The sequence below is a fragment of the Melospiza georgiana genome, chromosome 4 (assembly GCF_028018845.1).
Source record: "Melospiza georgiana isolate bMelGeo1 chromosome 4, bMelGeo1.pri, whole genome shotgun sequence".
In the NCBI taxonomy this organism is placed as follows: Eukaryota; Metazoa; Chordata; class Aves; order Passeriformes; family Passerellidae; genus Melospiza; species Melospiza georgiana.
The window spans coordinates 9,369,514-9,393,999 of NC_080433.1; the positions used below are offsets into that span (position 1 = coordinate 9,369,514).

General features: G+C 38.4%; 1 protein-coding gene across 1 annotated transcript in view; it reads left to right on the top strand.

The window, feature by feature from the left end:
- SEMA3A (semaphorin 3A) overlaps positions 1-24,486 on the top strand; it is a 165,897-nt gene that overhangs the window by 97,858 nt on the left and 43,553 nt on the right. The window contains exons 6-7 of the mRNA XM_058021922.1: positions 838-931; positions 7,726-7,845. Coding sequence (XP_057877905.1) covers positions 838-931; positions 7,726-7,845 — 214 coding nt within the window. The remainder of the gene's footprint in view (positions 1-837; positions 932-7,725; positions 7,846-24,486) is intronic.

Genomic DNA, 24,486 nt, shown 5'->3' on the forward strand with positions numbered 1-24,486 from the left:
AATGTAAGATAAACATACTATTCAAATTGATTGGCAGACTTGGTTCCCCAGTTAAAATTAATTAAATGTACTGAAAAGCCCATTGCTTTGGATTTATTTACCTCATTTGACTTGGTGTTGACTGAGGCCCTTTTTAATCTTGGTTTATATTCCCCTATGATTTGCCCTCAGCCTATATATTTTAAAAGTGTCATCTCAAGGCATTGAGGAGCAGTAGTAGTAGTAGTAGTAGTAGTAGTAGTAGTAGTAGTAGTAGTAGTAGTAGTAATAATGATGATGATAATAATAGTAGTAGTAATAATAATAGCTTTCCTGATGCAATTGAAATTGAATTTGAGGATATACTCAGGCTAGGAAAAACAGAATTTCACACCATGTTGTGTACTAATCTACAGTGGTGGCACATTTCAGAAAATAACAGTCAGTAAAAAATAGATTTTATCTTTTTTTTAGATAAAAGTTTCAAATTCCTGCTTCTTCAGTTACTGTTACTCAGTTGTGTTCTCAGTGAAAGCAAAAATAATTCAATAAACCCATGAAAATTAATATGAAAATAAATTATATGTGAAGTGCAACAGAAGAGACACAAGCTGTTTATGTGTATTTTTGCCTTTCACCAGCATTCAGCACATACTGATTAGGAGATGGGCACTTTTACCAGATCCTCACCCAGTGCAATTTGACTTCCCTGAAGCCACAAACCCCACTGGGACTCACACTGCACTCTTCTTGAACACAGTTCAAATTACTTCTTAGTTTTCTTTAATGAAATAATGTTGCTTTTACCTTCTTTTTAAATTTTTAAACATTTTTAATTTTTTTTTTTTTATTTCACAGGACAACATTTTTAGAATGGAAGAGTCACATTTTGAAAATGGGCGGGGGAAAAGCCCTTATGACCCCAAACTGCTGACAGCTTCACTTTTAGTAGGTAGGTGCCACATAACAAGTTCAATGAGATGTTCATTCACTGTAAATAATTTGCCAGTTTTCTGCTTTTTTCTTTTTCTCCTTGCAACACCTACAATAGCCATTTGTTTTGTGCAATTTTTTTTCCAGGTTAAAGCAATTCTGGTTTACTTTTAATACAGTTGACCCAAATGTCCTGAGGTGTAAGCCAAGATTCAGGTGCCACAAGAGCTGCTTTATACCTTGATTCTGCTAAGTGTTTTTCCTTCTCACATCTTAGTGGAGGCATTTTAATCATCCAGTTTACAGGCTGGCCACACTGGTGGTCGCACCAGCACAGCTGAGAGCTCAGTGAGAGCAGGAATTAATAATTCCTTACATCAGTTTTTCTGCCGAGGAATGTCTGTCACCCAGCTTTACCTTGCGTGGAAGCTGGAGATCAATGAACAGCCCCTGGTCCAGGCCCTAAGGTGATGTTTCAGCTGAAGAGATTCTGTCTGACAGTATATAAAGTTAAATTCCTGGCCAGATCAAAAAGAAATAAATTAAGTGTTTCTGAATTGGTAGTACTTCATTTCATGGAATATGCAAATACAGAGCAACTGGACTATGTCAATCTAATTGAACTAATGCAATTGATTTAATTTATCTAATTGATTTAACTTATCTAATTAAATTAAATATATTCATTGCTTTACTTCACCTTCACAAAAAAGGCAAAGGGATGTTTTATGAGACTAAATTTGGAGGAAACAGATTCTTCTTTCCCTACACCTCTGCCTAGGTGTAGCCACCTTATCTTTACCATCTTTACATGTAACTTTCTGGCAATTTATTACAACTTCAGATCCAAAAATAGTTTGAGAAAATTAGAGATTCTCATATTTTAGAAGTCTTCAGGAAATGACACATAATGAGATACATTGGTTTATTCAGGCCTTTGTCCATATTGTTAGCCTAGGGCCTTGCTTATCGTCTGCCCTTATTCTATTTACTTTGCATTTAAAAATTAAGCTATTCAAAAGAGACAGCAACAAAAATTTAGTCCTAAGTGTGCCTCATTTCCTGATCTTAAAAGCCCATAATGATCCCAGGTGATGAGCTAACCTGGGGACACATGCTTTTTAACAGGAAAAACAGGAAAGACATCCACATCTTGCTCCAACTTGTACCCTGTACAAACAGAAAGGAAAAAAGTGTGTGTAAAAGGCCAGTGTATAAATTGGTGCCTGGAGCAACTTGAATTTGTGACAGACCTACTCTCAAGTGAATAGCTTTACTATTTACTTTAATATACAATAAAGAAGAGAATGATGACAAGCCAGTATTACATGGTATAACTGGTATGCAACTGCACAAAGTCAACAGCATCTAGCTTTTCACATTCCTTTTCTTTTTCTTTCTCTCAGTCCGTCACAAATATGATTATCTTACTTCCCTTGGCTTAGATTTCATCTCTTTAATACATCTTTGCTTTCTTGAGCCCACTTCCTGACACTATAATTTTCACTCCATGTATATTTCCTTCTAATAAAGAATAGACTGAGCATGATCATTTGTTTTCAATCAGGCTTCAGTTAGAGCCACTGGGTGTAAAAACACAATAGAAAATGGTGCAAATTGAGCATTCAAAGCCAATAAAAAATTTCTGCTTCAGTCACACAAAACTCAGTGAGAAGCTGAAATTAGCATTCCTGCATCCTGAACGTGAGCAGCCTTCTTTCTCTGCCTCCTTATAGTTGCCTCACAGCCACACTGCATTAGTGGTTATGATGTTGCATTTACTGCAGCCCTTTTCTGCTGAGTGTGGATTGCAGAGGGTGTATGCCAAATTCACCATTGGTTCTTTGCCTAAAAATAACTCCTCTTTGCCAAAAACACCTTGTTTTTTATGGTAAAATGATGACCCAAGGCAAAATAACTTCCACCCCCAAAACAGTTGAGAAACAGGGGATGGACTGGGCAAGCAATGGCTGGAGATGGAGAGGTTTGGTCCAGCTGCTGTCCAAAGCAGGGAGCACAGGAGGGAAGCAGTGAGTGAGGGCAAGCAGGCCAGAGGAGCCTCTTAAACACAAAAATGTCACAACAGGGACGTGGATACACTGCTGCTTCTCTTCTCCGGGCTGAGCTGAAACTCAGCTACTCCTGAGCTGAAACTCAACTACTCCCACCCCTTCAGAATATTTGTCCTCTTTAGTGAACATGGTTTATCTAAGATTTAAGAGGGCAGCTACGTAAAAGAATTCCCCAGCATTCATTAAAATGCGGTGTTATAATTCGTAATTGTAAGTAACTATCAGGAAAGTTAAAAAGTGGCTGAGAAGAGTAATTTAGATGGTTGCTGAGAGGAGGGAAACATTATCTCTCTTCTTCATCAGAAACACTAAACAGACGTTTTGCAAAGTGTGGAACGACAATATGTTTTTGACACCGTAACTAGAAAGTAAATTTTAGGTAAGTGAAATGCAGGAATTTGGGCAAAACGTAAATGTTTATTTGCAAAAAAGTAACTTCAGGTCTTAAATAGCCGTTAGTACCCAGGAGGCCTATTCTGTATTTCAGCTGAAACAAACTCTTACCAGTGTAAAGAGAATCTTCAGTTTTCCCTCTCTCTTAAAAAAAATCAATAGTAATTGAAAAAAAAAAAAAAAAAAGCCACACTAAAGCAAAGCGAAAATAAACAGTTCATCATTATTAAATTGTTCCAATATTTTTCCAGTATACATTCCTTGTTCCATCCACCTGCAGACATTTTTCATTATTTTTTTAACAGCTGTTCATTAAAGTTGGTTATTGCTGCCCTACTCTAAAGTAAATGCCAGCTGGGAACATGATACAAGTGGTTCCTAGTAATGTAAGACTGTGTGCAGCCATTCCCATCTCTGTGCTGCTAACTGCACACTCTCCATTTGAGTGGGCTAATGCATGAAATGTGGAGACCCAGAAATCCCTGGGCACCACTCACGAGTATTCCAGTGTGGGAGGAAAATGAGAAGCAGCATGGTTTCCAAGGAATATAATCACAGGAGAAAATATCACTGAATGTGTTAGACTAAAGGAATTCTATTGGGACAGTTGAAAAAAAAATAACAAACCTTCAGAGAAGGAGGCGGCATTGTCCCAACAACTGTTTGTTTAGGGAAATGACCATTTGGGTTTTTCAAAAGCTTTGGTAATCCAGAGTCCTCAAAACTTTTTATGCTTCTGTGCCTCACTGATTTTTTCTTCTTTTCTTTTACCATTCACAATTCCTTTTAGATTTTATTTAATCTTTCAGTTTTAAAAATCAATTTAGGTGCCTTAATGCTCCCAAATGTGTATTAATATGATCTGAAAGACAGTGGCCTTTCACTAGTTAAGAACTTTAGTACTCTATTTCTTAGAAATTAGCTAGTAAGTACATATGAGGTTCAAGATTTTAAAATTACTGTAATTTCTGGGAAATTTTAGTTATTGATTTTAAAAGAAGTGAAGTCAAACCACCTCTATGTCTGAAAATCTTAACTGAATAAACCTTTTAACCATTTGTGAACCCTTTTACCATTGAGAGCAATGGTGACATTCAGGGCTTGGCTTTGCCTACATTCCTCATTCATTCAACTTCCTTACTACTTTGAAAAGAAAATTTACAGTTTTTTACTCTCCACAAATTACTTTCTTTGAGAATGCCATCTTACTTAAAAGCTGAATAGAAGCAATTTATCAAATAGATACAATTTATCAAATAGATGCACTTTTGCATAGTTTTCAACATCTTTGTATCTCATGACCTTGGGGAGTTATTCAGAGTTCTGTGCTGTTTGTGTAAAAGTTTCCTCCCCTCCAAAAATCAGAATTACTATGGACTTTAATTGTTGCCTCTTTATTCAGTAAAGTCAATGTATGTATCTCTGTTTACATTTGTGTGTCATCATGCTACTCCTTTACAATAGGTGATTTTGGTCCAAAAGATATTTTTTATTTATGCAAACAACTGAAGGCCATCCTTTAGTTCTGGACAGTGGTTCCTTTGTGCTGCTGGGCTGGAAATACAAATTGACTAATTTTTTCTTTTTTTTTTTTTCTCCTTTATTCTTTCCCTTCGATAAATGTTTGTCAGTTTTCAAACTATTAATTTCCACTTTCTTCTTAAAGTTTATAAAACTTCTTTTTAAACTGCTGACAGTAGAAGTAACACAGTGAAGATTATCTGTGACATTAAAGAATCATTTTCCAGACTAGCAATGAGGGAATTTCAGTCCAAAAGAAAGTATGCGCAGGGAAATAAAGATGAATGTACTTCTATCTAGACAGGAGGCAGAATCCTCATATAGCTTTTGCATAGCACTAACTCAAAGGATGTGCACATCTGGGACATGACTTGAGGCTCACCCTGAATTTTGGAAAAATTATCTAAAGCCTTACAAAAATAAATGGTATTCCTTGGTATTTCTGTCTGGAAGAAGTCAAAATCCCCTTTTTGCATGACTACAGCAGATCAGTTCAAACTGCAGGCACTGGTTTGGGTACACTGAAACTTGGAGGGAGAATAGAAAGGTCAGACAGTTTTCTACAGACCCTTCCTCATTTTAAACATGCTGAAGCCAGTTATTGGCAAAACTTTTATCCTGTCTCAATTGAAGAAAAAGTATCAGCCACAAGAGCCTTGTAGTGTCCTCTTGGGTTGAGCTGAGTCCAGCCTGGAAAATATGTTAATTTCCAGTGGTTTTTATATATCAAGTTAGAAACCGAGGTGTCAAAACAACCTTACAATTCTAAATATTTCAAATGTTTAATTTTCATTCTTTTTCAAATTGCGTTTGGTTAAATTTTAGCAATATAGTATTAAATATAGATTTTTTTTCTTGACTGATTGACCTTTAGATCTGTTGACAACTAAGAAGAAAAATAGCCCTTGTTGGTTTTTCCTTTCCCCTTTGATTTCTATTGATTTATCAGAACTCTCTGGGGATTGAAAGACAAGAAAATGAAGATAAGGTTAAAGAAAGGTTAAGCATAGCATCAAAGCCCTTTTCACAGGCAAAAAGGTTTTATGATCTTTAAAATCTCAGCTGCATACTCTGTACATAATAATAACTATAATTAAGTGATTGTCTCCCCTTCAAAAAAAAGTTGAAAATGACACAGAAGAATGGTAAATCGTTAATTAATGATATGCTGTTCTGTTTCCCTTCTGATTACACCTCCTGCTGGGCATGACTGGTCTATTTGCCTCTAATCTCTGCTGTGAATTCATTCAATTCCACGCCTTTCCGCTATCATGTTTTCACCCCTCCTGACTTTCACAGCTACCATATGGCTGCAGAGCCACTCTAGTTCACTTGGTGATTTCATGGTGTCAGTGTTCAGGGAAAAAGATGACAGTGATATGCAGTAGGCATGCTTGGATCTGGTTGTCCTGCCATGGAAATGCCTAAAATTGCCATGAAAATGATAAAAATGTTCCTAAAAGGGTGTTTTAAAATGAGGATATGGTAGAGTTCATCATGACCATGAAAAATGTATTACCATAGCTAAAGAAAGAGTTATTTTATCCTCAAACTTGTCTTTTTCACAAGGGACCCGTGTAATATGGGTAGTTTTAAAGTAGTAGCTGGAAGGAATAATGCTCTTTAATTCCATTTTACCAGCATAGGGTAGGTTATCTCATTTCACATACAGATGTAGAACACAGTCCTAAAAAAATGCACTTTTAGCATTTTTGATTCGGAGTGATTTCATGGACAAGCTGTAAATTAATGTCAGAAAGATATGTGCTGTACTTTGATCCCTGGTTCTTTTCTGTGGCTCTCGTTACAATGTCATTATTATTATTATTACACTCTCCTCCAGCTGGCAGGTATTTAACTTGACCTGCTCCTGAATTTAGTCAGTCTCTCTCTCCGTCCTCCCTCTGTCTCCTCTGTGGCTGAGGAGGGACACACTGGGATGAGTTCCATCTCCAGCCAGGCTGTGTATGTGCCATTTATGGGCTGGAGTATCACAGGTCAATTTTTAGTTCAGTTGTTCACTGTGAATTGTGTGGGGGTCAGGGTAGCAGGGAATGACCTCGTTTATTTTCTCCCTTAGCTGTTGCCCTTTGCCAGTACCAGTTACAAAGGTGGCCAAAGCAGAAAGGCATGTTCTGTATTTCCTGTAAAATATACTGTTTTTCTGAGGACCTGCTCAGAAAAAAGGGTAAAAAAACAAACTATAAAACAAACTATAATAAAATGGCAATAACAACAAAAAAAAAAAAAAAAAAAAAAAAAAAAACCAAACATCAAAAACGACAAATCCAAAAACAAAAAACCAAAACAAAACGAAAAAGCCCCTTAAACAAACCAAAGTAAAAACCACATAATTTCTATAGGAAAAATTGGAGGGACCTAAGGACTTTCTGAACCAAAAGTGGCTGAGCTGGACTCTTCAGTTTCCAGAGTCACATAAACCCTGTAGGTTGGAAGGTCTCCAAACCAAACTCCTGTGCTAAACAGGGCAATTTCACAGTTAGGTGGGTTTTCTGAGGCTGCACACTCCTGCCTGCCAGGGTAGGTGCACTGGCTGTCGCTGTTCCAGCCTAAGAATCCAAACACATTTTTGCAAAGCACACCAGCAGTCTGCAGATACAGCTCATTTGCAAGAGGTTACAATTAAGCTCTGCAGTGAGGAATTGGCTCTAATCTCTATTTTCAATGACAATACGTTGCATATGGCTTGCTGTTTTGTAATTCACTCATTATCCCTATTAGTGAAATATGAACATATGACAGCTTTCTCTGACTTGCCATGACTGGAAAATTGGGGAATATTGCTTACAGTTCTGTCCTCCTGCAGATGGAGAACTGTACTCTGGCACAGCAGCAGACTTCATGGGCAGGGACTTTGCCATTTTCCGAACTCTGGGGCATCACCATCCCATCAGGACAGAGCAGCACGACTCCCGGTGGCTAAATGGTATGTAAAATGCACATTTCTCTGCTTACACTCATCCAGCCATTAAAGGCTAGCACACAGCTCTGTTCCAGCAACATCTGTGACATATACGCTCCTCTTTTATTTGGGGCAGAATTCTGCCTTAAACCAGTTAAACTAATCAAAAGTGATTTATAAAGAAGCATTTTTTGGTTTAATTACGCTGAGATTTGTGGAGTGTGATTAAATTTAAAACATACACAGACAGGATGAGCAGCATAGTCATGCAAGTTGGACAGAAGCTCAGGGCCTGAGGCATCAGCCACACATGAGCACCAAGTAGCTCCAGAGCCTTGGGCAGGATTGTGCTTTGTACAGGGTTTAATTTTGGCTGGATTGAAGGGGACGCTGGCCACATCCAGCTGAAAGTCTCCCAGCAGAACTTCATGAGCAAGCCAGAGTTGTCAGGAGTTTAGAAAATAAAAACGGGTCCTGGGGATTCCAAGTGATTTGGTTTCAAAATATCCAATAGTTTAGCAAGGCACAATTTCTTGCATTATTTTATGGATATTAGCAATCAAGCCTGTGGTTGTTTATTTGCATGTCTGAGGCAGGGAAGATAGTTTCAGAGGAAATTTGATTTTGCCTTCATGTACCAATATACTTTAGAATGCATCTGAGTACTCTATCCAAGTTCTACTGAAGTCAAATTTACAATAGCTCAAATGGAATTACACTTGGCTTTAGCTATACAAGGATATGAGCATTTTCAAAATGAGAATTCATTGTCTGAAAAAGCTGACATTTGAATTAAGTAATACTTACTGTAGTTGCTGAGTTAAGTTAAATTTTAATTTTTTAAGTGTTAACTAGCTCTACTTTGGCTGTACATACTGCTTGCACCTGCACTCCTGTTTTTGAATTCACAAATTATTTTATTCTTAGACATTTTTTGTCCTAGCCATATTATTTATGTCTCTGCTGAGGTTCAGGCTTTCTTATGTGGTTTTACAATGTAGTGCAAACTGTTCACACAAATTTTAATGTGTAAGAGCAGAGTATGTTTTAAAACACAGTTTGTTATTAGCTAGTCAAGACCTTCTAATATCAAACTGGATATCACATCAGCTGTATATACAATCCATAACAACATCAGCCCCTGACTCATAATTAAAACCACAAGATGCTCTTGCAAGTTGGATTGACTCTATATATAACACACATTGGATGCACATATCACATAAGTGTCTATCTGACAAGTATGGATATGTATTCTAATATTGCGAGTTTATGAATCTGATGCATATCCTGTTAAATTTAGTTTTGCTGCAATTCATGTGGACAGCTATCTGTCTGGAGAACAGATTCAGGTCTACAGCATTTCAGCTCTACAAGCTGTGTTATCCAGTAACACAAAAATTGTATTCATTGGGTTATTTTATTATGACAGTAAACAAGATTTCTGGTCTTCAGGAAACAGTAAAGTACAAGGTTTATAGGCATAACCATCTCTCTTGATACCTGGTAGAGCAATAATGTGTTAAAGATGACCAACATCAACTTCAGTTATGAGAGTCATGATGACATTTTAAACCCAGTCATGCAAGCAAAATCTGCTTTTGTGCAGTAGATTTGCACAATGACAGCTGAGTCAGGAGGATTTATGCAGTGGGAAAATGCAGCCATTGTCCACAGGCCCTGTACTTCCCTGCTGAAATCGTGTCATTCCGTTGTGGATTCGGTTATCAGTCTTTCAGCGCTCCATGTGAGAACTGCTTTTCCCAAATTAGCACTGAGGTTACATCTGACAGGGCAGAAACCACAACTGCTCTGTGCTCGAGGTGGGGAGCTGATGAACCTCCTCAAGCTTTCTTGAATTTAAGTATTTTACAAAATGAGCATAACAGTAGAAAGAACATTTTTTGTATCCCAGGGTGAAGGTGATTTCCAGCTCTGAAATAAAATTCTTGCACTATATTCCTGTATGGAAAGTTTCAAACTTAATTTAAAACAAGATAAGAATCAAATTGAAACCTTTAGAAATTATTCTCATAACTGTCCATAATTTAATAGAGAACGATCCTTAAGTACATTTTTGAAATCTCTCTCTCCGCTGCAACTTAATACATTTACCTTCCTAATATGGAAAGATTGGCCTAAAATCTGCACTACAACATTCCTATTAGAGGCTCTGAGGCTTTACTGTTAATTTCCCAGTGATAAGATCCTGGCAGCCTTTCCACACAGCTCTCCTAATTTCAGCATCTCGCATGGAAATCCAAAAGTGATAATAGTTCAGGTTTGAAACTCTGCAGGCATGCCAGTCCTTTGATAATTGTTTGTAATTTGTCATTTTTCTTTTTAAAATATAATTATAAAAGAAGCTCTGTGTTTTCATGTTGTTGAAGTGGATATGCTTTTAATGAAACAAGCTCTCATTGAAGATTGAGGTGTTCACTCCTTTCTTAAAGATCTATACAAATTATTTTTGAACCTTAAGTTTGCAGACCTTTACAAGTTTTTTAGCAAATACATGGCTTTCTGTGTAGTGGTGGGTTTTCTTTCCTAGTTGTTTTTTACAGTGTGCTTGGCCTCAGGTAAAAAAGCAGTATTCAATGGGGCATATAAAGCTGCAAGAGTTCTGATCAAACTGAGAGACAAATTCTCATCTCTGTAGAGTTTAATAATTGGGTGATGAGATATCCAGTTCTAAGTCCTTACTAGTGTTTACTTCAGGCAGAGCAGGAGCTAAATTGCTTTTTCCATACTGAGGCTAAGGTCAGAGCTGACAGGCTGCAGAAAACACAGCTGATTGGTACCAAAAATGGAGAGGAGGAGACAGTTGCACGTGAAGGGCGTGTGAACTTTTCCCAGAAATTGTCTTACCCTGAACTGGCATAAAAGTAGAACAACATTACACAGAGTGATTAAGTTTTTGGGATTTAAGAAGGAACACAGGGTTACTACAGACATCACACAGTCACATTTTGGAGATGCTCAACCTTCTTACAGAAATTGTATGTTTTGGGGAAGAGAACTGTGCCCAGCCTAAGGGAAGGTGCTGACCAGCAGCTCTTAAAGACTTCTTAAGTCTCTTAGAGATATTAAATACTCACAGGCTTCTAAAGCTTTCATTTTGTATAAATAATTAAACAGTCACCAAGCCAAATAAAACAAGGGAGACTGATTCTATAGCCATGTAGTCAGGGCATTCATCTAGAAGCTAGGGAACCATACATCAGTCACTGTAGCAATGTATATTTAATTATTGATACTGATTTGGCCAGATGTGACAAGGAAGCATTTGCAAAAACACAGTAAAAAAAGCTGGTGCTCAGGGAAGTCATCTTGGACATGAAAAGCTGCAGTTCAGTGCCCCAGACTGAATCATGTGCTTTGTTATAAGCCATGTTTATGCACGCTTGAACATTACTGGCTCCTCTGGTACGTGCATGGAGTTTTCTCTGCACAAAAGAAACTGGCAATCTTACTCAGTCCCAGTGAGGGTCAAGAATTGTTTTGAACTCTCAGAATAAAAATAAATTTGAAGTTGAAAAAAATTTTCTGTTCAGCTTTACTATAAGGAACCATGGCCTTGATGTCACACATAAACCTTACAAAGTCTTGCCTATTGGCAAGTACATGATTCCCTTTAAATGTGCCATTGCCTCTCATAGTTCAGAGGCATAAAGTTACTTTGAAGAAGCATGGATCGTGTCCTGCTTCCATGAACTGCTGCAGAAGTTAAGAAAAAAGATGAGTAGAGTGCTGTGCAGGTGGGAGCAGCTTTCCCTGGTGCCAGGGAGTTCCCTGCTGCAGAGATGCTGTGCACCATCCCCACGCCTTCTTGCAAGGGCTCAGGGCATGGCTGCAGGCAAAAAGGCAGAACTGGCAGTGCAGTCTACCAGAGCAAATGCTGAGCAATGCAAAGGCAGTGCACCCAAGGCAGTTTTCAAGCTGAAGATTAGAGGAGTGGAAGGAGAGAGCTTAAAGCCGCTCTCATCTTCTCTGACTTGAGCACAGAGGATCTGGCCTTAAATTGTTAACATTTTGTAAAACGAATAGCCATAAACATTTATTTTAAAAGCAAAGCAGGATTGGGCTGAGCAAAATCTGAAAGGAAATGAAATCACAAAAGCTGCATTAGGATAGTATTATGAATCAGGTTTTCACCCCAGAAACACTGGCCTCACTCACCCTCTTTACTAGACCAGGGGTTAAGAGAGATTGTCAGTCTGGATTTCCAGACTTGGCTTGGAATTTCCTTACTTTTTATGGGTTTAAACCACTCTATGATATTATTTTAGCATACTTTCCATGGCTTAATTTTTAAAGTGGAATAGTAACTGCGCTTAGTTCCCTGAGGTTATTGTCCTTGGTAATCTTTACTTTACAGTTACATAAACAGCTGAGAGTTATAGAGGCTGAGCGACTGTTCAATAAAAAAGAAAATGCCCTCTTAAATTTAACAGGGTCCGAGGCAGGAAACATAGGTTTGATACTCTCCTGGCATTCAAACAGACCTGTAGACATCACTTTGTGTAGTTGCCACTTCAGACACTTTGTTGAATGTCCCAGCATTGGCATTACACACACATGATCTTGAGTATGTATTGCACAGTAGACTAATGTCTGCAACAGAAAGAAAAGATTGAAGATATTTTACAGGATTTTTACCTCTCTAATAAAATGCATTAAATGCATCAAAATGTTAGAAATTAATTACTCTTGCTGAGACTTGGATGTGTACATGTTCTGATCCTTGAACCTATAATTAGTCTTTGGTCAACCACACCAAACCCTTTTTCTAGGTATACATAACCACTGATGGCCCCCTCTGCTGTGCCACTCCCTTGTTCCTAAATGCCTTTCCTGCTTCCCGTTTTCCAGCTCACCTCATGCACATTCTCAATCCAGATATACAGCATGCAAAATACAGGTATCAGCTGTGGGAAGGGGCCACAGGACCCAGCCATCCTGGTACCTGAGGTTGTTTCATAAAATACATCTAAGATATTATTGGAGGAAGGAGGTCAGGGATGCTACAAATACAGTAAATCTCCATCAAGAGAAGAGCTGTTTAAACAAAGGACATTACAGAAAAAACAAACAAACAAAAAAAAACATGAAATCAAAAACAAAACTGTGAACTGTGAACTGTGAACTGTGAACTGCATATGAATTTATTTAGTCTTCAGATTAGAAGTCTTGAAATATGATGGGAATGAAATTAGAAAAAGCTGTCCAATAGAAGTAGTCAGTGAGGCAGCCTAGCTGGTTTCCAGAGGAACTCAGGTAACATTTTATGTGTTATTATATAGCACACTTGCCTGGCATCCCAAGAGACTACAGTGAGTAGAATAAGAAGCCTCTTCCAGGTCTGCATTACCCATGAATTTCAAGGACATATTTAAACAACCTTAAGAGTGAAAACACTGAGGGAATTTTTTTTGTGTCTTTTTTTTTGTTGTCCTTTTGCTGTTAATTTTCCTGTGAAGGGATCTCTTGCATTTAAAATAGGCATTTCTATATTTGAGCAGCTGATACGTCCTGTCATGCAGGCTGCAGTGTGGACTGAGTTCCACACTTTCCCTGCACGGCTTGCAGAAGAAGCATGAGCAGCTCCGACCCTTGTGGCACAAAACATGTCCAGATATGCAAGCCTCATTTCTCACTCAATAAGTCCTCCCACCCCCCATTCCCACTATCTCCATTGCTAAGAATAGTAATAAATAATTTCACAGTGATAAATTCCATGTGTGACAAATGCTAATGTCACCGAACACAGTGCTAGGAAGTGCTCAGAAACTATGGTGACGGTGGCATAATACTGTGAACAGAATGGCACACAAACTCAATTTACAAGGTTTGGTTTTTTTTTTCTCCTTAAGTCTCCTTTTTTTTCTCCTTAAATATGTAGATCCATATTTGAGAGATTGAGTATGAATTTTAAGTTGTTTTTCTCATTGCAATCTAACAAGCTTTATCTATGTACATATTTTGTTACTACCAATTCTTTTTTTCTTGGAAGAAATGTATAATTTTTGAAATCAGAAAATAAATGGCTCTTTCTTATTGTTATTACTAGATATTTATCCTGTCCCTAATCTGAAATAGTTACAGGTCAGGAAGCCAAAGGCCCTGCTGAACACTTGACCAGAAGATTCTCATGTATTTGAACCAGTTGATTCACTTGAACCTGTCTTAAAACTATTCCCTGTATCTTTAAACAAAATAAGAGAAGCATTTGGTTCAGAAATCAAAGACCAAGTAGCAATTAGAATGTGCTTAACAGTTTCTGTGGATGTGAGAAAGGTCATGAAGATGGTAGGTGAAGACAAGCAGAAATAATAAAATCTTCCCATCAAGTGGCCTAAATGAAATTATTTGAAATCATTCTAGGAAAGAGATCTTCTTTCTCATTCTCTATCCCTCCCATGCCCCCTGTAATTTGGTAATTTTCTTCATTAAATATCAGTGCTGTGGATGATATTTTGTTTTGTTTAGGTTGAAAAGATGGTAAAAGTAGCCAAAGGACAAGTTTTGAGGTTGGAGTGGAAAAAGCGGATAGGAAAGATGAAGCAGCAGAGAACATTCTCCTAGTCTGACTGTACATTTTGAAGCCTTCCTGACGCTATAGAGAATATGGCCTGGAGCAGGAAGACTTGCATCAGTTGGTCTGAACAACAGCCACAGTGTGCTCCAGGAAGTTAGGATACAAGTTAGTCCAGGAACCTGACTTAGGACATGTGTATTTTACATGGTTAACCATGGGCTCATTTATGGGTTTTAACTTGGTCAGCCTTACTATCCACACCAAAAAAATGTAATAGCTGGGAGTGCAGATTAGAAGCCACGCTTTGCTGCAATTCATTCATTCTGTGACTCTCTTTATAGTGCATATAAGATCAAAAATAGTGGGAGAGCTTAGAGTTCTTTGTTCACTGTTTCCACTGGAGACCAGAGAAGTTTCTCTGCTGCATAAAATACAATTTTAGGAAAGAAGTTCATAGTTCTCAAAACAATTAGTGTGGGATATGACCCCAGTCCCAACCAGATCACTGCAGCATAGTCTTTCTAAAAAGAGACTTGCCAGTGATGGACAGTTTGAGATCTGCACTCGCTCTTGTGCACTGAGTTGGTCTATTGGTGATGTGCCTTAAAATTGCTAATTTTTAAGGTTTTGATTTCAATTGTGAATTGAAAGGTCAACATATCAACATATATCAGTTTACCAACCCAGTAAATCCTGATGAGTCTTGTGCTGGGGTGAAATCTGAGAGTGCAGCCATTCCCATCACCTTCTCTGGAAGGCAGTTGGATGAAAGAGCCAGAACAAGCTCTGGGGAGATTCTGGATGTGGATAAATCAATGTACCTCTGTACTGGGTAAAACTGGTGATCTCATTGAGGTGTTCAGATTCAAATTTGATGGTGCAGGTGAGTTGATTTCTATAGTCATCCTTTAGAAAAATAAATCCAAGTTCTCTCTGCTTCTTTCAGCAGCAGGACCTGCTGTGTAAAATTTCATCTGCATGAGCACACTCCAGGAGCACATTTAGTTGGAGGAGTAGGGCTCTGTGCCCTTCTCACAATGATAAAAAACACCTCAAATTTTCCAATTATCAATTGTCCCAGTGATATTCTATCTCCTCTAAAGAGTGTTTTTTCTTTCCTTTTTTTTTTTTCTTGTGCTAAGGATGGAATATTTTTCCTATGGATTTATTTCAGTGGATAACTTATAGAGATGGCAGTGGATGGCTTTGTAGAGTCTGTCCACTTAAGGTGACAAATTTAGAATATTATTCCAGCAGTGGCAATAACCTCTACTAGAAAGCTTTGTGTACTACTTTTAGTTAATGTATGATTAAAAAGATAATTTCTATCTATCTATCTGTCTATCTGTCTATCTATCTATCTATCTATCTATCTATCTATCTATCTATCTATCTATGACCCACATGCATCACTTCATAGGAGGACTCTCCCTTTTCCCTGGAGATAAATCTCAGTAGGAAAAAAAGAGACATTTGTCCAGAAAAGATATAGCGTTCAGGTTCTAAGTTTGCGTTTTGCTTTGCTTTTGGTACAGAACCCACTTTAAATTACACAACAGCAGTTTCTTTGTAATTATCATTTTTGCAGAGATCCAAATCAGCTTAAGCAAAAGCAAAGTTCAGATTAGGTGGCCAGATTCCAAAGACAAAGCCTCTGTGTTACAGACCTTGCAAATTCAAGTAGGTTTCCCATGATCTCTGTGAGAGCTCATCACAGCTCTGATGCTTGAAAACCAGTGACTTTTAACTACCAAACTGTGCCTCCTTTCTTGTTCACAAAAGTCACTAACCAGTTTTTTCAGACAAGTTAAGCAGAAATCTGTTTGTAGGAGTCACACAGCAGAATACTAATTGATTTAAACAAAGGAGGAGTGGGTCTGTTACAGCCCCCTTTATTGGGATATGACATACATCCGAATTTTCCTTTTGCATTCTTGTGTTGTTTTGTGCTTTTTTCCTTCTGCTCTAGCCATCAATTTAATGAGTGTTGACCCTGTCAATACCAATTTCCTCTTCTCAGGCCACCACGTTCAGAGTTTGGTGGGCATTCAATAGAGATTTACTGTTGACTGGGTAATTTGAGTTCATGTGTGTGGTGAAAAATTAGTGAGGAGAATTACCCCGAAAAGTGGATGCCATGACAATGCATGTCACCATGGTGTGACCAGCTCTGCTGACATAGGTTTCAAAAGCTCTCCCCCTGTGAAAATGGGGCCTGTTTGCAAATTAATTAGTTTCTGGCAGCAGCTTGATTGTTGACCCAAAGTTTGTAGAGTGGAAAAACAATCAGATTAGTGTGTTCAATATAAAGGCCCAGCGCGGCGCTCGAGTGCAGTTTGCCAAACTGTTGAAGCCGTGAATAGACTGAAACAAATTCTTCTTTGAGAAGCCAAGGCAAAGGTTAAGTGTGATGTGACTGGAGCACGCTGGCCATGGGGCGGTGGGGAGAGAATCAAAGGTTTCAGCCACACAAAAATGGAGAGTGCTGAGCGAGTTGCATTGAATTTAATGAAATCCACAGCTTCAGACGCAGAAGTGTTTGGCAATGTTTTAGTCTGTGTTAAAGGGAGAAATAAGATGGCTTTGTTTTAAGAAGTTTTCTTTGTACATCCATGTGGGACACCAGGGACTGAGCCTCTAAAGGGTATTAGAGAGACTTCCTGAGCCTGCACGCTATTTCTAAGCACCTGCAGACTGAGGTTTGTACCAGTACCTCCCACTCCCCACCACACACCAACTCCCTGTATCTCCAATGATTCAGTCCAAGCTTCCCATTCATCACCTCCAACATTTGGACAGGGTTTTGCTTTTAAGTAGTTCTCGTGCAGGGGCTCATGGACAAATATATTAGAAATCCATGCTTATGAAAAAATGACTGGTTAAACCTTGTTATCGAGGTAGTGAGTCAAAAGATAGATACTAAAAGGTACAACAGACCAGATCTGTAGCTGATAATACGTGACAATTACCTCTATGCAGCCAAGATCTGATTTCTGATCTCATTATTGTGCTCATCTCATTTCATTATCACTCTTCATTCCTTCAATGGCTATTTTTTTACATATGCTTGCCCTTCATCATCCATTTTTGTCATTCAGCGTTGCTATCACCCTTGTAGTATTTTCTTTATATCAAACAATTCCTATGCATATTTAAAACTACTGTTTTCCCACTATGACAAATAGAAAGAAAGAAAATACCAGCTATTGGGAAGGAGCTCATGTTCATGGGCAGTTGAGGTGTCTTCTTTGGGAGCAAAGTCTTAGTCCTGTTGGCCTGGATCAGAATGCCTGGCAGACCCAAAGGAATGGGCCTTGGGAAAATATGAAGGGCTGCACACAGCCCACCACATAGCCCCCACCCCATCAATTAACTGAGATGCCCAGCAGAGTTAATGATGTGAGGACACGGCCCCCTGGTCTGTTCCCACCTCTTTTCCCCATTCCATAAAATTCCAGCTCTTAGCCTGCGACCTGCGCAAACTCTGCGGTTTGTTCTCGGTAATGGGGCTGAACCTGCCCCCTTCCCAGCAACATTCCTGAACCGTGAATTGCCTGTCCCAAAAGGCATTTAGTGCTGCTTGCAATTAACACAACTGATTGCTCAAAGCCGGCACCTGAGGTGGCATGGAGCCAGCTGGAGGCGTAATTGGCTCCTTAGCTGGAGAAACATCCACTTCAGAGGGGAGTCTGTGACGATGGAATTATTAGTTCAGAGGAAGCCAGGTATGTGAATACCTGTTCTATGCATTAAAGCCTCCACCAGCACTAGGCACAGATGAATTATCACAGACTCAAAGCCTCCCTTTCTCTCTGTCTCCGGAACTTCCCCTTCCCTTTGTTCCTGAAATCGTGCACATTTCAGCCTGAATATTTGTAGGGCTGAGTAATTGCTTTTGTTCTTTGGGTTATTTAATTACAAATCTCAGTAGATGACAGGTCCTCTGCTCTAAAGGAAGACATCACATTTGCACAGTTACAGAATCCCAACACAAATGTGTGTGGCAAATCAGTGACTGCAGATTTATTCATGCCCTCTGGGACCTGCACTGCCTTTTCAGCTTAGCATGCAATATGATTTAAATTACAGCTTGTGCAGAGCTGTGCCTTGGGATTACACTCCATGTTTCCAACTGTTTATAGTTCAGTGAGCTTTAACCTCTGTGATTCTGAAAATTAAATAATGTCACGGCTGATATCAAACTGATGGCTGGTACTAGAATGCTAAACACTGTGTAGTATTAAAAGCCTATTTTTACAACAAAGCGGAAACGTCAGTGTATTTAAAACATTGATATCACATTCAGGTAGTTCAAGAACACAATTCAAAAGTTATACTAGCAAAGAATTACAAAGCTAATATTAAACTCTATTATCAAGGATAGTGTTTCAACTCCTGTGTTTAACAGACTTGTGGCTGTGTACTTTACTAGAGCAGGACTGAGCCTGACACAGAGCTTTGTGATGACACAAAGACTTGTAAGATCAATAAATGTAGATAGACCATCTGTTGTGGTTAAGTTCACATTTGTTAATTCCTTGTAGAAGTTTCATTATTTCTGAAATACTGTGATACATCAAGTGTTACGTCTTGAAGACGTTTTTGTGCTGTAACTGTAGATATCTTAATATTTCTGTAGGCTTTGAAGAGGAGCAGAGGAAACACCTAATTAGAAAGATTTGTATTTAATATGACATGTAATTTCCCTTCAGATTACATTCCATTATTTGCAAGGGTTTAATTGATACAAAAACATTGAGATTTTTTTTCTCCATATAGTTCTGCAAACCCATGTTTCCAGGATAGAAACTGTTCCAGTCCCACTTGAGCCACTTCACCCTGTTCCTCCCCAGGCTCTGTCAAGGCAACACTGCGAAACAAAAGGGTGAAACTGATGTCACCAACAGCATCATTTGGGCCACAGAGCCTCATTCATGACTGTAGTGTAAGGAAGGGGGAGCAGGAAGAGAAAAGGACAAATGGCGGAGACAAATGGACACTTACTTTTCACTTGTAAGGGCAGCATGTTGGACTAAATAACAGAAAATAAAGAAGAATTCACACAATTTCAATTATCAGATATGATATACAGATCACAGACACAAAAAAATTTTGACAAGTGGTTCCTCATTTGATGCCTTTGAATTTTGACAGTGGAATAGATCCTGCACCTCCCATTTTGCTGCACTGCCAAAGTGATGCTTTTTGTTCCCATTGACCTTTAGAATGCCCTATACTACTTATTTCAGGCTTCAATGTCCAGCTCTTAGTTATCAAAGTGGTTTCAGAAATATCCCATCCCTTGCTATTGCATTGAATTCCATGGGCTTGTGTAAATTTATCTGTTTTAAAGGGTGGCTGTTAAGTTTGATTTTTAAACATGTAGCTAAGTGCTTTTACATGCAATACATTAAAAAAAAGAAAGAAAAGATAAAGTGTATAGTAACATTTAAGAAATCAAAGTATGAAGGTGATGACCGGCTAATAGCTGATAGTCAGAAGCAGTGAATGCCATAGATGATATGCTGGTGTACAGATAACGTACAGTGTTATAACATTTCTTTTGAGAATCTCTATATCAGTCTCAAATGTTGTCCAAAAAACTGTTGAGAGTGACCCACCAAAACTGAGGCTGATAAGCCTTTTTTTGCTCTATTTCCCTCTGTTCTGAGATCACTGTATCACTGTGTCTATAGGCTGAATGTTTTTGTTAGTAAGGTGAGTTGCCTTGCGGTATTAGGAGGGAAAATTAACTCTTTCAAAGGCAAGGGTTAAACTGTAAATCTTTGAGACCACCATTTATTGTACAGCCTCCAGCAGAATTTGTTGTTCCAGAGCACTTAGAGTTGCCACAAACACCCTGAGTAAATAAGGACAAAATAGTTCCCTTTCTGATTTACCTTTTAAAGTGATAAGCTGGCCTGTGTTTTCATCCTAGCTTATGGAAAATAATATTTTTAACATATCTTTATATATATAAATTTAATTTCCTTTTGGCAGGCTTTAAAGATTTCTGTTCAGATAGGTACAGCAAGATTTTTAGGAAGATTTTGTTAGAGAATTTGGTATAAACAGAAACAAGATAACATTTCAGAAACAGCTTTTGTACAGATGATCATTCCGAAAAAAAACAGAAGAAAGGTTACTTTGAAGACTGGATTACATATTTTTCCCATTCACTGCACAGGTTTTATGAAATAGTTGCAAGCATTCAGTGATAATACATTGTATCTGTTAATCTTGCCGCATATCTGAGAATTGGTGTTTATTGATTTTTTTACTGCTCTTTGGGCAAAATCCAATATCCTTGTAAATCAGAAGTGTTCTATTGATGTCAGTGAGATTATTCATATTTCCTGAGCTCTAGAATAACATTTGTCACCCTGTAAAACTTGGTAGTGATGGGGCACAGCTCTCTTCAGCTACCCACTCCCCCAGTCTTTGTGTCCTGTTCTCCTGTTTCTCTAAAGCAACTTCCAGTAAGGGCAGAAAAAGCTCCATGGGAGAGGGTACAAAACCTTTCTATGTGGTATTTTATGTGGATCATCAGCTTTTTCACAAGATGGTGTAAATGGGTTGTCATTACCAATACTCAGTTCTGTTCCGTGTTTGACATACTGTCAGCTTTAATATTTTGTGCCAGACCTGTTGGTAGAAAGCATTCTTTAAAAAAAAATCCATTTCCCATTTATTATAGGGCCCATACTTTTTATTGCTTTTCTTTTTTTTATTACTTTTTAAATACTTCTGTTAAACTTTTTGCCAATTCCTCTCACTGTGATTTATGTATCACAAGCACAGTCCCCCCTCATTGCTTTTAAAAAACACAAAAATTTTGAGTCTGAGACAATAAAATTTTCATTCTTAAAAGTCACAGAAATTGCATCAAATATTTTTAAGTGATGTCAGTGAATAATAATAAAAATTAAAATAGTCAAAATAAAAACCAGATTGCTTGTACAGAATTAAAGTATAAGCCAATGAAAAGCTGTTTGAGAACAAAACTTTCTGACAGTGCAGGTACTGTTGCAAAACTTTTCTATCTGAAGCAACTTCACAGTTTTCATCTCACCTGTGCTATCAAATACTTTTTTTTTCTTTTTTAATGAACAGAAGTAAGTTTCACACCAACAGTAAATGAGTACATTATTTCAGTTTTGCAAAACCCTGTTAATACCTTATGCTGACTGAAGCTAGATTAAGTTGGAAACACATAGTGCTCACATGGCCGCTGAAAGAGGTTGTCACAACTGATGCTATCACACTGAATACCTCAGGTTGTGCTGAGGGATTTTTCTTCCACTTACAGATGCCCTGTTGCATTTTGTGTTGCTGTGCTACACTGACACATGAACTAAAACCACTCATTCATCCAGACCTTTCCTCAGTTTTTGCTGCCATCCCTCATTAATCCCACTTTAATGGATTTTGTGTCAAGTTGCTTTACACTAGCTGTAAAATTTCATTAAGCCAACGAAATGTTTCTTGTAGTTTGACAAAATTACCTCAGTTCTTTAGCCAAATCTAAAGGATTTAACAAAGAATTTAAATTACAGGAGACTGGAAAGGTTAGGAGATTGCTGCAGGAGTTCTCCACTGGATGACTCCGTGGGAAGTGGCGTGGGCTGATGATCATTTCCAAATGAATGAGCATCCCTCACGGAGTGTTGAGACTATGGTAGAGGCCTGTCCAGTTTTTGATGTGACATCAGGGAGATCTTTTTACAGCTACACAACCCCTTCCACACATTTCAAATTGAACCTGGCAGTACAAAATTTGGAGTTTTTCTTCCTGTTTTCATGATAGATTATTTTTGATGCAAAAGACATATTTTTTCACTTTTTAGGGAGAAAAAAGTAATATTTCTGTGGGCAAAGGGTTCTGGAGACAGGGTTGTATGCTGCATGGGAGCTGGCAGAGAAATATTAGGAATTTAGCTTTCAGGAGACAGAGGCTGAAGATGTGCTTGTCAAGTCAGTGCTGTTTAGCTTTGCCAGTCGTACTGCTGAAGGCTGTCCCATTTTCCCTGCACTGGAATATGTTTGCCATGATAATCCCCAGCTATTCCTCACACTCAGCCAGGTATTTGCCTCCTGCAAAGTGCTGTGTCAGGAGTTTGGCTATAGCACATTCCCTCAGCCTTCCGCACACCTTCTTGTGCCCTTAATTTCCAGGTGGCAAAGAGGAAGAATATTCCACCAAGACATAAACACACATCTCTCAGCATTCAGAAAGGCCTGAGAAAATCTCATTAATGGAGAGGAACTGGTTTTGGTTTCTGACTTCTAGGATCAGCTGCCATAAACTGCTTCAGCATCTCCGGGGACTTGTGCTCCACCTGTGAATCTTCAGAGCTTACAAAAGGCAGGCCTGCAGCATGGCTCTGTATGCCAAAAGTCTGTAACACCCCAAATCAGAACCATCTTTTGTCTTCAGTGCCTCCACGCTCCACTTCCTCCCCTAATACATCACGTCTCAGCATAAAGACTCTGGTATTTAGTTCTTGTCACTCATCCAGAGCTCTAAAGATGTAGGTTACACAGTTAAAGCACAGGCTTTCTAGTGTTTTTATTTCCAAACATCAATGTCAAAAGCTTCAGATAAATGACTGAGAGAGGAAGAAGCAGGCTCTTAGCTGGAACTCTCATTACCTTTAAGAAACAGAGAAAATTGAGATTAAAGTATTCCTAAATGCAGACAGTGTGCTGCAAGCCTCACTTTCTGTTCTGTGATGGACACTAGTTTTCTCAGTTGCCCAATTACTCTCTCTGAGGGACAAGTAAGTAAGTTTAAAATTAATTGTGTTGATAGATATACAACAACCATGAAACACTGTCAGAAATGGAAAAGAGGTGTTAATTTTGCTTGTTGTTCTGTAAGGAGATAATAATCACCTCTCTTAAATTAAATAGGGTGGATAGATCATAAGCATTGTTTTGTGAGAAATCCAATTTATCTTGAGCATTAAGCTATAATTTTACTGAACTTTTATATTCACTTTTCTTCACCATATAATTAGTCTTTAACAAGGAATCAAAACTATTGTTGTCTCATTAGAACAAAGGCTCCAGAAACTGATAATTGCATCAGAGATCAACATCTTCTCCCTTCTGTTTCCTGTGGGAGCCAAAATGTTACTCCCAAGATATGTTCATGCTGAATTATGCCTCTAAGGCTGAGGAGATGAGGGATCTTGGGGTGGTGGCATTGCCTTGGCAGGTACACAGGACTCATTTACAATTCTCCAGAGGCGCTGAGCACCCAAACTGGGGTTGTGCTCCCCTTACCCTGCATCAGTGCCAGCCCCCGGTCCCAGCCTGGCCCTGCCAAGCTTTCCCTTCTGCTGGCTGCCCCCAGCATGGAGCATGAATGCTTTAGGATGTTACCACACACCTTCCCTTTCTTGCTTTTTGCCTCAAATACAGATCAGTAATTCCTTTAAAAAACCAACCATTTAAATTCAATTTTATTGTCTCTCATAATGATAATGGTGCATGGATGACACTTTTGGTCAAGCCACTGTAAAAGCCACAAGGGCTAGACTCCTGTTGCTGTATGTGTAAGTGTACCTTTGAGATGCAGAAGAATTTACATGTGTAAAAATACGGTGTGTCTTTTTTTAATTCATGTCTTTTGAGTGTTACAGTGCTGCTGCACCCATGTATTGAAATGACAGAAGAGTGATATGTTGTTGCTACTTTTAATACCTTTCATCCTTGAAAGTCGGTAATCCCTTTGTGTCACACAAGTCACCACTGAAGCATAGCAGTTGGAATCTGCAGAGGAAGGATTTGTTGGTTTGAGATTTTTTTTTAATTATGAAAAGAGTTTGGAATCAAATACTTTTTTTAAAAAGTACACTATTTAATGAAAGGAAACTTTAGTTAAACCTTACACTTATTAGTGTGTTTTATAATCTGTCACACAAAAATTGCCTTTACTAATCCTTGAAAATTTGATAAAAAATAGGATATCACTTCTAAGAAGGAGAAACTAGCTGACATAACTAATGCACTACTCTAAGATCATCTTGACTCAAAGATAAGCCATTTGATGATTATCATCAGCCTTTAAAACTCTTTCTGAGGGGAATTTCCATTGCAAAATCAGTGAGGGACCATAGGGC